This window comes from Mus pahari, chromosome 12 (assembly GCF_900095145.1).
Source record: "Mus pahari chromosome 12, PAHARI_EIJ_v1.1, whole genome shotgun sequence".
Lineage (NCBI taxonomy): Eukaryota > Metazoa > Chordata > Mammalia > Rodentia > Muridae > Mus > Mus pahari.
Genome location: NC_034601.1, coordinates 40,405,975 through 40,419,146, shown reverse-complemented (window position 1 = coordinate 40,419,146; position 13,172 = coordinate 40,405,975). Strand labels below are relative to the sequence as shown.

Below are 13,172 nucleotides of genomic sequence, written 5' to 3'. Positions count from 1 at the left end.
TCTCTACAGAAAAACACCCATGGTAGTTCAATGAAACTGTCCCAGACATACTTTTAAAGTGCTTTTTAAACTGATTTATTTTGTTCTTTTACAAAAAAAAAAGAAAAGAAAAGAAAAGAAAGGCTCCTCTAGCCTCTGCTGGCCCTCCCAGACAATGTTTCCTGTACCCACATGGAGGACAAGACTAAGCTTTGAAGCTGCTTTATATAAGTCTAATAGGAAAATACTAGAACTGAAATGTAAATAACCCATTTCTGTTTTGCTTGAACACAGACCCCAGAGGATATAGGTGAGGAACAGAGGACTCAAGAGTTGGCTGCAATGGAAGATGCCCGGATGGTGATTCTGAACAACCTTGAGGAACTTGAGCAGAAAATCAAAGATATAAATGACCAAATGGATGAGTCTTCCAGAGAGGTATAAGCTGGAAGCTCAACATCTGCTGTCTTCCATTTCTCTGGGAATTTTGGGGGTTTGTTTTTGTTTTGCTTTGTTTTGTTTTGTTTTGTTTTTCCCATCAGCTTAAAGATATTTCTGTTCATGGTGGCATAGGCCTGAGAGGAGACTACATAGAGGTCAACATAAGCAAACATTTATTCAGTGGGAATTATTTGTAGAATGCCCTGTCTTCCATTCTCTCTCTCTCTCTCTCTCTCTCTCTCTCTCTCTCTCTCTCTGTGTGTGTGTGTGTGTGTGTGTGTGTGTGTGTGTAATCTGATGACATAAACATATTACAGCCAGCTTTAACATAGTTTATATCTAGCTAAGCTTTTTTGGTTAGTACAATATGTGCTTTCTGATTGTAAATTAGCCTATATTTATAAAATGTTCCAGTTCAAATCCAACTTACATTCTTTGAGCCTTCTTACTATGAGTTGTTATAGAATCTATAAGGAGATGCACATGTGAATTAAACACAAGGCCAACTTTCTATAGCTTTGCAGAACAGCTTCGTAGAGTTGCTTGTCTAATAGAAGTAAAAGATAGTGTCAGTTTTAATGTTATCATTAGGGAGTGGTAGAAGACACAGAATCCTGCTTGGGGTAGGGGTGGGGTCCACATGTCAGCACTCACAGATGGTGCCAATGGCCCTGAGAGTACAGTGAGGGGATTCCTCACCTGTTGTCTCCTGTACCCCCTGAAATCCCCGAGGAATGTGGGCCTCTCTAATAGGGCTAAGATGACATTTGCTCCTCAGGCTCCAGGGACAAACAAGAGCTGGTTGTACCCAAGTTCATTCTTGAGCTAGAGCCTAAGCAAACAGGCAAAATATCCCTAAATAGAAGTTATAGTAGGAAACTTTTAAGTGGCCAGCTAACTAACATTTTAAGCCAATACATCGTAGGCCCCCTTGGCTTTCTTAGGCAGACATTCGTAAGCCTCATGCTGGCTCCCTGGACCCTACAATCAGGCTGGTCCGTAACAATCGTTGAGAATCTGTTAAACCTGCTCCTCTGTGGGCAGTGGTTCCTGAAGGTGAGATGCTTCTGACCTTCCTTCTGTGTCCTTAGTTGGATATGGAATGCGCTCTTTTGGATGGAGAACAGAAATCCGAGACGGCCGAGCTCATGAAGGAAAAGGAGATTCTAGATCATCTAAACCGGAAAATCACGGAACTAGAAAAGAACATCGTAGGCGAGAAGACCAAGGTAAACAGACTATGATAGAATGTGCGTTTTAAGGGGAAAATTCGGGGGGCAGGGGGGTTTCCCAACTATTGGAATTTAAATATAAAATGAAATCGCATTGATTTGGACTGTTTGCATCATGTTCCTGATGAATGTGGCTCTAGAAAAAAAGTTCTAAGGTCCTCTGTTATCCCAAACAAACATCAAGACACGCCAGGAACCAGGCATCAGATGCTGAGAAATCCAGGTATTTCATGGCAGTCTGGTCCTGCTTGATGAGTGAGTTCTTTTTTATTCCCCCATTGGTATTTCTCCTTTTTTGATTCGACTGTGTGTTTTTTAAATTTTAGTATTTTATGATTTTTCGTGTACTGAGCAGGTTACCTTGGGCATAGTCAAACAAAGGTGCCTAGTTTCTGTTGACTTTTCTGTTCACTAATAGGATGAATGGTTCCCGTTCATCTCCCCCCTTTTGGCCTTGCCACTGTCCCCAGTAAAAGTGCCCTGTTCTGTGAATAAAGGTGGTGTTGTTTCCAGAGGAGGTCCCCCCACACACTGCCAAGTGATCTACAGGCCACAGGTGACACCGTGATGAGGTCTTGTTTATGCTTTCCAGGTTACAGTTGACTATGAGCTGATAGCCACTAGGGAAAACAGGGAACATTGCTACCAGTACTTAAGAGTTAAAAGTGTTAGTTTGTTAGTGAGGAATTCCCCTCTCTTGGCAATAGTATACGTTCCTTTTCCATTGTGATTTAGCAACAGCTGAACTAAGCCTAAAATTAAAAATAAAATTCCAAATTGGGTTAGCAAGAAGCAAACAAGATTTAACACATTCTTTTCCTGACTGCCTTGTACTCTATTAGGCAGAGACAAAGAAACAAATGGTTTGGTTTGAGTATGTTCTACTGCTCTTGTGTGGAAGGAATTTCGACTGCATGTGAGTTCCTTGAAAGGCTCCTATTTGTTGGGTGCCTTAAAGAAGGGCAATGGATCTCATTGCCAAAGGCTGAGCCCAGAATTACTTGGTCAGAAATCCAAGCTGATGTTCATATTCCAGTTCATTTTCTGATTTTTTGAATGTCAAAATTAAACTGTCCAGCCTCTTCATTATCGACCTTATCTATGCACCTTTAAGACCAGCCTTTGGAATTCCAAGGAACCTATTTGGGTGATGGGCATGTTTCCCTGTAGCTCACAATGAAATCAAAGGGTTAACTGTGTGAGCCTAGTGTAGGGGGCTTGGGAACAGGACCAATGCTCAGCGGGTTAAAAACCCTGCTGTGCAAGCCTAGCAGCCTGGAACCCCAGTGAAGAGTCAGATGTGGGGGCCTGTGTAATCCAAGCTTTCCTCTAGCAAGATGGGAGGTGGAGACAGGAAGAAACTCTTAGGGCAACTAGCCTGCTTTACACAACACAGTGGCAAAACAAGAGAGATCCCACCTCAAACAAAGTGAAACAAAAAGGTTAACACCTGTTGTCCTCTGACCCCCACATGTGTGCCATAGCGTGTAGATGTTCCTCACCCCCATATACACTGAAATACAGAAGGCTTGGTTAATGACTAATCTTCTTTTTCAGACACTTTGTATTGTGATAACCAGAAACTTTTTTTAGTGGTATCAGATATCACTGGTTTTTTTTGTTTTGTTTTGTTTTTTGAGGTTTTTTTTTGTATACTTAGCATTTTACTATTTAAAAATACTAATTAAATTAAATTATACTGTAGTTCTCATACTGTAGTTTGTGCCATGGGACCTAAAAATGGGGCATCATGTTCCCTGTGAACATTCGGCTGCCCCTGACCATGTAGCTGTCTTCCCATAGATGCATCTTGTGCCCTTCTCAGTTGTTAGCATCAGATTCACAAAAGTAAAGCGAGTTGAGCTAATGCTGGCCCTGACTTCCCAGAGAAAGCTGTTCCATGTTCGAGAACTAAGGTGGAAATCCTGCAGTCTTGTCAGAAAGGAGCCCAGAAGCCACCTTCATCCCTCCTGACAGGCTATTGAAGAAGCAGAGTGTAGGATGTGGGCCAGATCCACAGCTGTCAGGGGATTAGTGGGCCGTGGCAGGTGGAGTTATTGTCTCTCATCACATGGTGTGGAAAATGTCAGAAACTGGCTTTGGGTAAGGGGCTCCAAGAGCAGGGGGTTTGGAAACAAAGACTGCGCCAGATGGTGTCACTCCACTACATATTCTAGACAGCCAAACGGAGAGAGTAACAACTTACCACGGTTTGGCAGAATTATCCTACTTCATAAATAACCTTCTTCGAACATTTTCCGACATAGGAATTTCTGGCGTCTGTGTTCACATTTCTGGTTCTCCCTGACCCCTCAGCGGGAACCAGTTAGTCTTCTTTACCTAAGGAAAAGTTCTTTCCTCCCATCAAAGGCCACCATTTGAACACCCTTCAAGTGCGGTTCCATATCACCTTCTCAAGTCTTGAGTGTTTCTACATAAACCTTGCCAATTTACCGCATTTCTACTGTAAACATGCTACCTTTAATATCTCAGACTATAATCAGTTAAAATAAACAGATTCCTTCTGTCTGCATCCTAAGTTTCTCAAACAGTTTTGCCAGCAGACACTGCGTCTCCAATTGCTGATTCAGTGTCCTTCCCATTCCAGTTGGCTTAGTCTCCACCGCTCCATCAAACTTCTCCTTTTAAGACTCCTAAGGAATTCAGCAGTTCCCAGCCCACTCTGTGCTTTTTCGACCTCCTGTGGTGAGGCTCCTAAGTGGTGTTTAATACATTGGAGAATTTTTCCCTTGACTTTTTTTTTTCTGCCTTCTCCAACTTTGTCCTCTGCTCCTCTATTTCTGGTGTTATTTCTCTTGTGTTGTGTATGTGTTGGGGCGGGGGAGTGGGTTGTCTCTGTGTGTGCACATGTGTACAGGCTCAGGTGGAGACCAGAGGTCAACCTCAGGCTGACCTTCAGGCACCATCTGCCTGGCTCTTTATAAATTATTCTCTGTTCACACGTGTGATGGCATGTGTGGAGATCAGAGAACAACTTAGAAGAGTTGATGCTTGCCTTCCACCGTGTGGATCATAGGGATCCATATCTGGTCATCAATGCTCTTACCTGCTGAACCATCACCCATCTTGCTTTTTAGAGATTGGGTCTCTCATTGGCCTGTAATTCAACTAAGCTGGCTGGCTAATGAGCCCCAGAGATCACCTGTCCCTGCCTCCCCAAATGTCCTACCACACATGGATTTTTTTTTAAATATGGACTTTGGGGATCCTTCTATTTTACTGGCAAGCACTTTGTAGACTGAGCAATGCCCTTGGCTACCTTTCTCTTACTTGTATCTCTCTGGTATTCATCCATGATCTGAACTCAGCTTTTTCATTATCCTGGTGTTTCTTTAAAAAGCCATGGCTTCAAATGACCTGGTATCCTGCTCACCCACGTGCACACCTCTTGTCTGCAACTCTTTTCTGAAGTTGTGCAGCCTGCCTGACACCTCCCCATCAATATTTTATAGTTGTTTTCAACTGAATATATCCATAATGAAACTATTAATTTCCTACTCCTGGTGGGCCACCTCTGCTTCGTCTCCCCCTACCTTATCCTCCATTTTCCTGAATCTAAGAATGTTTAAGTTTACCCATCTGACTGCTCCAGCAGGAACCTGGATGCTGATTTTAACACAATCTTCACCATCACTTAATCTGTGACACAGGGATTCTCTGTATCCCCACTGACAACTTTTTTCTTTGAATTCAACAAAATCTTTTCCTGACACTTTTTGGTTTCTGCCTCTTCCATCCATCCCCATCCATGCCTTTGGTCAATTCCCTTTACATCAACCATGGTAATTCTTTTTGAAAATAGAAGCTAGGTCATAGAATTCTGTTAGCCTTAACACAAGCACACTGGGATAGAGCGAGGGGCACGTTGTACACATGTAAATGTTACTGTGAACTGTCACGCTTCTCCCCACGACTCACACCGTTCTCACTGTGGCTTGCTCAAGGTTTGTTCTGAGATTCATTCTCTACCTTTCCCACTCCCAACCCAGTCCAGTCTCAGCTGCCTCTTCCCCATCTCCCTTCCACACAGTCCACATCTTGTTTCTGTCTTCAAGGGCACAATTTTCCTATTAGTTTATCAAAAAAGCTTTCTCAGCGTTTTCAAGCCGAGAGCATATCCCTCTATTGTTCTTTTAGAACTTTTACCACCGTCCTTTATTGTTTGCATCATCAGGGGTTGTTAGATATTTATTTCCCTCTCTGGCCAGTGTGATAAAGAAAACATTGTTACCACCTTTTATCCAGCCTGTAGTTGCTTCCAAAATATTGCCCAGTGTGTTTTGGGAGTATTGTCCTTGGACTCCCCTGCTAACAGCCAGTTCAGGCTGGGCATGACCAAAGGAAACTGAGCCAAACACCTGCTAAAGAGCTGTGCGCAGCCAAGTGTCAGGACAGCTGGGGTAGTCTGCCCAAGTGCACATGCCAGAGGCCTGGGATCACACTGCCAGCCAAGCCAGAGTGTAAGACAGAAGGAGGAAACGGCCTTTGCCCTTTGGGATTAGGTTTCCCTCCCCACACACCTGTCACTTTGCTCAGATACAGAGTGGAGAATGAGGAAAGCCAAACCCTAAAAGACCTCCCCAGTGGGCAAGCTCTGGTCCACATGCTCCTAGCACATCCTGTAATTCTGCTCTACTTTCCATCTATGGCGGGGGGAGGGGGGATTTATTGATTGATTGATTGATTTTAGATATTTTCTTGATTTACATTTCAAATGCTGTCCCCTTTCCTAGTTTCTTCTCCGAAAATCCCCTATAACCCCGATCCCTCTGCTCCACAACCCTCCCACTTCCTGGCCTAGAGGAGAGGCCCTTGGTCTTGTGAAGATTTATTTAATTTTATTTCATGGGTATTTGTGTGTTTTGCCTAGTCCATGCACCATGTGTGCGAAATCTCCAAGGAGTCCAGAAGAGGGCATCAGATCCTCCTAGAATTGGAGTTACAGATAGTTAGGAGCCATTGTGTGGGTGCTGGGTATTGAACTCCGGTCCCCCGGAAGAGATGCCAGTGCTCTGAACTGCTAAGCCATCTCTTCAGGTACCTGCCCTAATTACTTGCAGACAAGGAAGGCCTTAGAAACACAGAGAAGGTGCTTAATATCACAATGGAGTTCAGATCTTGATATGAAATTACTGACAGTGTTTCCTTGGTCTTTTGTTTTATTTATTTTACCTAATTTGAGGACTAGTATTTTATTTACTTATTTAAAGTTGTTCATATTATGCATTGAAATTTTACGATACCACATAAAATGTAAACTATACTTGTGCTTATACATACAAAATAAAACATGGATAATATTCTATTATATATTTACTAAGCATTTTTTTTCTTATAGTTTTGGTTGTAAGCCTAGCCTTTAATGGCTGAGCCATCTCTGCAGCCCTACTAACCATTTTTCTATTGGTTCTTGGTCTAACCCTTCACTCCTCTTAAGGAACCACAGTCAGTTTATTTCCATGTGGACTCTTGAGATAAAGGTCCCCTGCCTGTTGCTATTCTGGGATAGTAACTATACCACAGATTCAGTCACTATAAATGTAGAAACACCCTGAACAAATACGAGTTCCTGACTTCCACGTAAACTCAGAGGGAGCGTTCATTTAGTGATACACTAAGAAAAAGAACATTCACCTTCCTTCAAATTTAATCAAGCAAAGGAGAGGGGGGAGTTTACCTTGATGACACTGTGGAGAGACTCCATGCACCATAGGCCCAGGCTCCCATAATCCCTGGATGGGTTTGGAAATGTTGAGAAGGCTCTTGCTTTTCTTCTATTCCCTCCATACTTTAAAAGCAGAGCTTTATTTGGGGAGAAAGTGTGCACAGGCACATCTGGTATATATGCTTTTCTTCTGTCTTTGTCTATTTTTGACCATATTAAAAATAGGTTTTCAGCCTCCTCTATTTTGAGATTATCTGTGCTTCATCTGTGTATCTTAGCATACAGGAAGTAAAATAGTCACTTGAACTGAAAAGCGAATGTGATATTTAAAGGAAAGGCCACACCTTTCACTTCCTTACTTCTGGTAAAGATTTTTTTTTTCATCCATTACCCAGATGGTAGTCATAAAACTCAGGCCATCATTTCCTTAGAACATGACTCTTGTTTGTTTCTCTGCACAGTTACAGTGTGGCGTTGTGGGCATCCTCGAATATACACACTGAGCTGTGCATTGAAACTGAAGCATAGGTCACTGTCCCTAACATATACTCCCGAATGGAAGCTGAAATTCTTTGATGTCCTGGCTTTTCTACAATAAGCAAATGTTCCTGTATATGAAGTGGCTACATTTTTCATCCTTATTATTATCTTGCCAGAGGACTACTTCCTCCCTTTCCTTCCCTCTTAGCTGGATGTTGGAGGAGGGGGTGGGGGTGGGGGAAGGGTTGAGGGTATAAGCCTGGCTCACATTCCTCTCAGGTGTGAATTCCAGGGTTGAGCACATTTGCCAGGTCACATTTAGGGTGAGGAGGCATTGGCCCTTTCCTGGGGCCTCTTTCTTATGTTTCAAAGTCAGCTCCCAAGCTAAAGTAAGTGGAGCTGGAATATGGGATTTGAGGATTAAACCAACTGGATTCCAGATGGGACTTACTTGGTTTTTTTCTAGTGTTTCTTGATTACAGCAGTCATCTGTTCAGATTTACCTAGATTTTATACACAGAGTATCCATTAACTGTGTAAATACATGCCAGGTAAATAAATCCCACAATCCCCATGGTTTCCGGATCACAGATCTAACCCTTGCTAGATCTGAGCCAGGGCTTTGTGCATTAGCATGGTCTGAGTGCCTACTCTGTGCTGTGATATGAGTTAGAGCATTAGAAAATTACAAAAGTGGATCTTAATTCTTGATACCATTTTTTTTAAGCAAGCAGAATTGGGAGAACTAGTAAGTATAAGTACAGGAAACTTGGTTATGCTTGAATTTCAGCTAAGCGGAGAACAAGTCTTTAAATCTATACCTCAGGCAAAATGTGGATTGTGCTTACACAAAAATATTAGTTACTCATTTGAAGTCAAATGTAACTGGGTGTCCTTTGTTTTATCTGGCATCTTTTCAGGATGACCTTGAAGCACCTGGTTATTGAGAGTTGCAGGTTTACTTGTGGTAAAATGATCTTTCTCATTTACCTAAAGATATTTTGGGTATTGTATTGGTCAGGATTCTCTGGAGTCACAGAACTTATGGAATGTCTCTATATATTAACATAATTTATTGTAATGACTTAACAATCTGCAGTCCAACTAACCCACAATGGGCACCTGTGAAAGGAAAGTCCGAGAATCTAGTAGTTGCTTAGTCCCAGGAAGCTAGTTGTTTTGGCTGGCCTTCTGTATAACCTGGAATCCTAAAGAAGTAGGTTCCAACAGATGCGCTGGCAAGTAAGTGCAAGTAAGAAGAGTGACTCTTCCTTCTTCCAATGTCCCTATGTAGGCCCCCAGCAGAAGCTGTGGCCCAGATTAAAGGTGTGTGTTACTACACCTAGATCTGGGATTTGATTGGTCCTAGGCTGACCTTGAACTCAAAGATCTGTTTGCCTCAGTCTCCTTTGGTTAAAGGCATGTACTACCTTGCCTGGGCCTAAGCTTTTCATGACCACTATCCCTCAAGATCCTCATGTCAAGATCCAGGTCAGAAACCTGTGTGTTACAGATTCAAGATCTAGATCACAGGTGTGCCCTCCATTTCTGAGTTGTAAGTTCATTCTAGATGTAGTCAACTTGACAACTAGGAATAGCCATCACAGGTATGCTATTAGACATTCACACAAAGTCAGCAAGTTACATTTCAGTGTCTTTCTTGAAGAATACAACTGAGAAGAGAGAAAACTTACATGAGTCTTCTAACCAAAAAAACTAGAAAAATAAGTACTGTTATGTGGATTGGTCTTGAGTTATTTAAATAAATATTAGCTACTCTTGCATATAAATTGAAATTGTTTAGGGTAAAAGTACACACTTCCTGGTCTTTGTATGATTTGAAAGCTGTCATTGGCACCTGAACTTGAACTCTATCCTCCTCCCTGGATGTTACTGGGATGTAGGGTCTGTCATGGTTCATCCTTTGTTTGGTTCACTCAAAGCATTTCCTTGAAAGTATTTAAAAAAAAAAAATCTACAGTTGGGAACTTACTTATAGTAGAGGCTTTTTTATGCTGTGAAGTTAAGACAGTAGAATCAATGACTTTAGGACTTTTCTTCCTTTGTGTGTATGTCTCATGAGAGCATGACACTCCTGTGGAGGTCGGAAGGCTTCCTTGAGTGTTTGTCCTTGTTTGAGGCAGTTTTTGTTTATTACAGAATACACCAGGCCAACTGACTCTCCAGCTTCCCAGGCTGGCATCACAGATCCATGCTGCCACATCAGGGTCACATGTCTGGAAACCCAAATTCAAGGCCTCAAGTTTGAGTCACTTCCCCAGCCCTTGAGAACAATATTTGATTGGTGTTTGAATTACTGTCTTGTGTCATGAGAAAGATGAAATTGTAATTGCCATTGCCTCTCTTAGTCCCAGACGACTAAGCCCAGGTTCTCGACTTGACAACATGGACGAAAGCAGAAGGAGATTTTTAAAAAATGTTTATTCATCTGTTTTATAGCTCTGTAGTAGTGACTGAGGCAAGATTTGGAAATATAATATGTGTTATCTTAGTGTGTAACCAGAGCAGCGAACCCCTGGGCTGAAAGCATTTTTTCAGTGAAAGGACAATGTCTCCCGTTAGTGCTCTTTTAATCTTTATTGAATGAACGAACAAATCATCTGCAAAAAAAACAAATAGAGCCAGCTGTCTGCATCTCTGAAGTTCATATTCAGAGATTCAGCTAATCAAGAGTCAGTGACACTCAAAACAACAACACGTAACAAATGCCATTATTTCCCTGCTCCGTTCCACATAACAACTGTTTGCACATCATTTGCATTGTGTTAAATATAATAAGTAATCTAGAGGTGATTTAAGCCATGCAGATGGATCTAGTAGGTTACATGCAGATGCTACACCATTTTATATAAGGCTTGAACACGTGTGGACTTTGTTTATTTTGGTGGTCCCAGAAGCAATCTCTTGAAGTTACTGAGGGACAACTGATCATGCCTACATTTGTACACTGATCTCTACTTTAATTTATCTGTAACTAGCTTACCATTGATTTTATGAGTAGAGAACTTTCAGGAGATCTATGTTAAATGTTCAAAACAGGCAGAACCTAGCAATGGGCATTGACCCAGTTGAATCTCCAGCAAACAAGGCAGACCTCGAACCAAGAGAGGTCCCTAAAGGAGCAGTCGGCCTCTGAGGTCACATTATTCCGTTCTTGGATTTATGACCATTGTTTTGTAATTTTGGTTTTTGTTGAAGAATACTTTATCTTTATATAACTTTATTTTTAAACAGAGCAAAGTTTGTTACATTTTAAAGTCATTTAATTCTTTAAGATAGGTTTAAATCTTAAGAGAAACAAATCTTTTTGAAAATATTATATTCATTTCTGCTTTGGTGTTTGGGAAAATGCCCCTATGTTGATGGTCTTTAGAAGAGGAGCCTTTACTTTCTTAAACCTTGGAGAAGGAAGGACACTCTGTTTTAATAACTTACATGTGAAATCAAGAATCATGGAACTCTGGAATACTTTTTTCCTTCCTTGCGGAAGGCGGTGCCTTAGCTCTTAATAGTTTCCTGCTCTATCAATAGAGCAGAGGAGTATTAGTTTCTTTCTGGCTCCAAGTTGTCCTACCCAGGGCTCCCAGGGAGTGATGTCACCTCTGTGATCTGTCTGAGCCCACCTACAGCTAATCCTCTGTGCATCCTTCCCCTCTCACTTCCTTTGCCCTGGCACTGGGCCCCAGTGAGCGGTTGCTCTGAGACCTAAGTGGTGGTCAGAGCATTCCTGGTACACACCGTGAAGCCACAGAAGGTTCTAATGGTGCCTGCTTGCATAATTTTTTTAACCTCGCCCTTGTATGGAATTGTGAAACGCTTCCAGCATCTCAGACTGAAGGCGCTGAGTAAACATGAGGTATTGTTTTTTTTTACAAGTTATGTATTTGTGTTTATTATTATTAACAATTTGAAATGATGAACACATACAGCAATGATTTGGTAATGTCTTTGGGTCTGAGACCCGTGTTGGAGGGCAGTAGCTTTTCATATTACCTAATAGCTCATCACTCTTTCTGACCAGAATAACTTTATATTGTAAGTTTTACCCCATTAGTATTTAATTATGATGCATAGTTTTTTTTTTTTTATTTTTATAATTTTCTGTCTAGAACTAGAGTTGCTGTTAAGTCTGATGACCCGGTATTTAGAAATAGAACTCTCTTTTGAATACCCTTATTTTGCTGTGTCACTGTCTTTGATCCACAGGAAATAACACTCTCTTAGCCAGACATCAGCAAGTGTGTGTATTGCTGTTTATATTAAGGGACCAATATGGGTTCTGAAAGGAGTGCCTCGACCTAGCAGACGTGGTGCGTTCTGCTCTCTGTGAACAGCTTCTCTGTGAACTGTGTGCTTGTTTTCTCCAGTCATGCAGTAAGCAAATGAACTGTGGAAACTTGGGAGAACTGTCTTGTACATTGTTAATGCTGACGTAGAATTATTCTAGGTTGGTAAATGGGGCAGGCTTCTCAACTTTATGACTACTGGCTTCAATTATTTTGAGGAAAATAAAATGCATTCGTAAAATACCTTTGAAATTTAAAATCACTTAAAAATATGGAGACTTTCCTCAACCTAGGTGGGTGCTAATGCCACACCATCTTCTTAGATTTGAACAATAACATCTTTTTCAAGAATCTACATATGTGTTTATGCAGTAAATCATGACTGTTTGTATAAAAAAATTACAAAAAAAGACAATCTCACAGGACTGTTTGAAATCTTCACCTTCTTAAAAGGATCTTTTGTGTGAAGAGGCACACATAAGTCATTTAACACACTGATGACAGTAAATCTCAGCAGATTTGTTTACACTGAGAGTTAAGTAGGAAAGATTCTTGCCTAAATGCCCCTTCAAATGGTGTTAAATTCAAGAGGGGCTCTGTGGGCCCACACTGCCACTGCATGTAGTAGTTACCAGTTATACCAAATAGAATGAGTCACTTCCCTCTTTTCTCTGCTGGATTTTGGGGTCTCCTTCATTTCACACAGTCAGTCCCTTCCTTCCTTCTTTCCTTCCTTCCTTCCTTTCTTCCTTTCTTCCTTCCTCTTTATCTTTTCCAGGGAGTGGTGTCATTGTAAGGAAACTTGTGTCTGCAGGGTGAGTGTCTACGCATTGTCTCCAAATTACCTGATTCCACTCTGTTGAAGCTTGAATCGGCCTGACAATGATTTCCTCTCTCTGTCTCTCTCTGTCTCTCTCTGTCTCTCTCTGTCTCTGTCTCTGTCTTTCTCTGTCTCTGTCTCTCTCTGTCTCTGTCTCTGTCTCTGTCTCTCTCTCTCTCTCTCTCTCTCTCTGTCTCTCTCTCTCTCCCTCCCTCCCTCCCTCCCTC

The 13,172-nt window shown here is 41.6% G+C and overlaps 1 protein-coding gene across 8 annotated transcripts in view; it reads left to right on the top strand.

Moving 5' to 3' along the window:
* Phldb2 (pleckstrin homology like domain family B member 2) overlaps nt 1-13,172 on the top strand; it is a 212,503-nt gene that overhangs the window by 155,333 nt on the left and 43,998 nt on the right. For all 8 annotated transcript variants that reach the window (XM_029544559.1, XM_029544558.1, XM_029544557.1 and 5 more), the window contains 2 exons: nt 274-417; nt 1,512-1,649. In XM_029544559.1, coding sequence (XP_029400419.1) covers nt 274-417; nt 1,512-1,649 — 282 coding nt within the window. The remainder of the gene's footprint in view (nt 1-273; nt 418-1,511; nt 1,650-13,172) is intronic.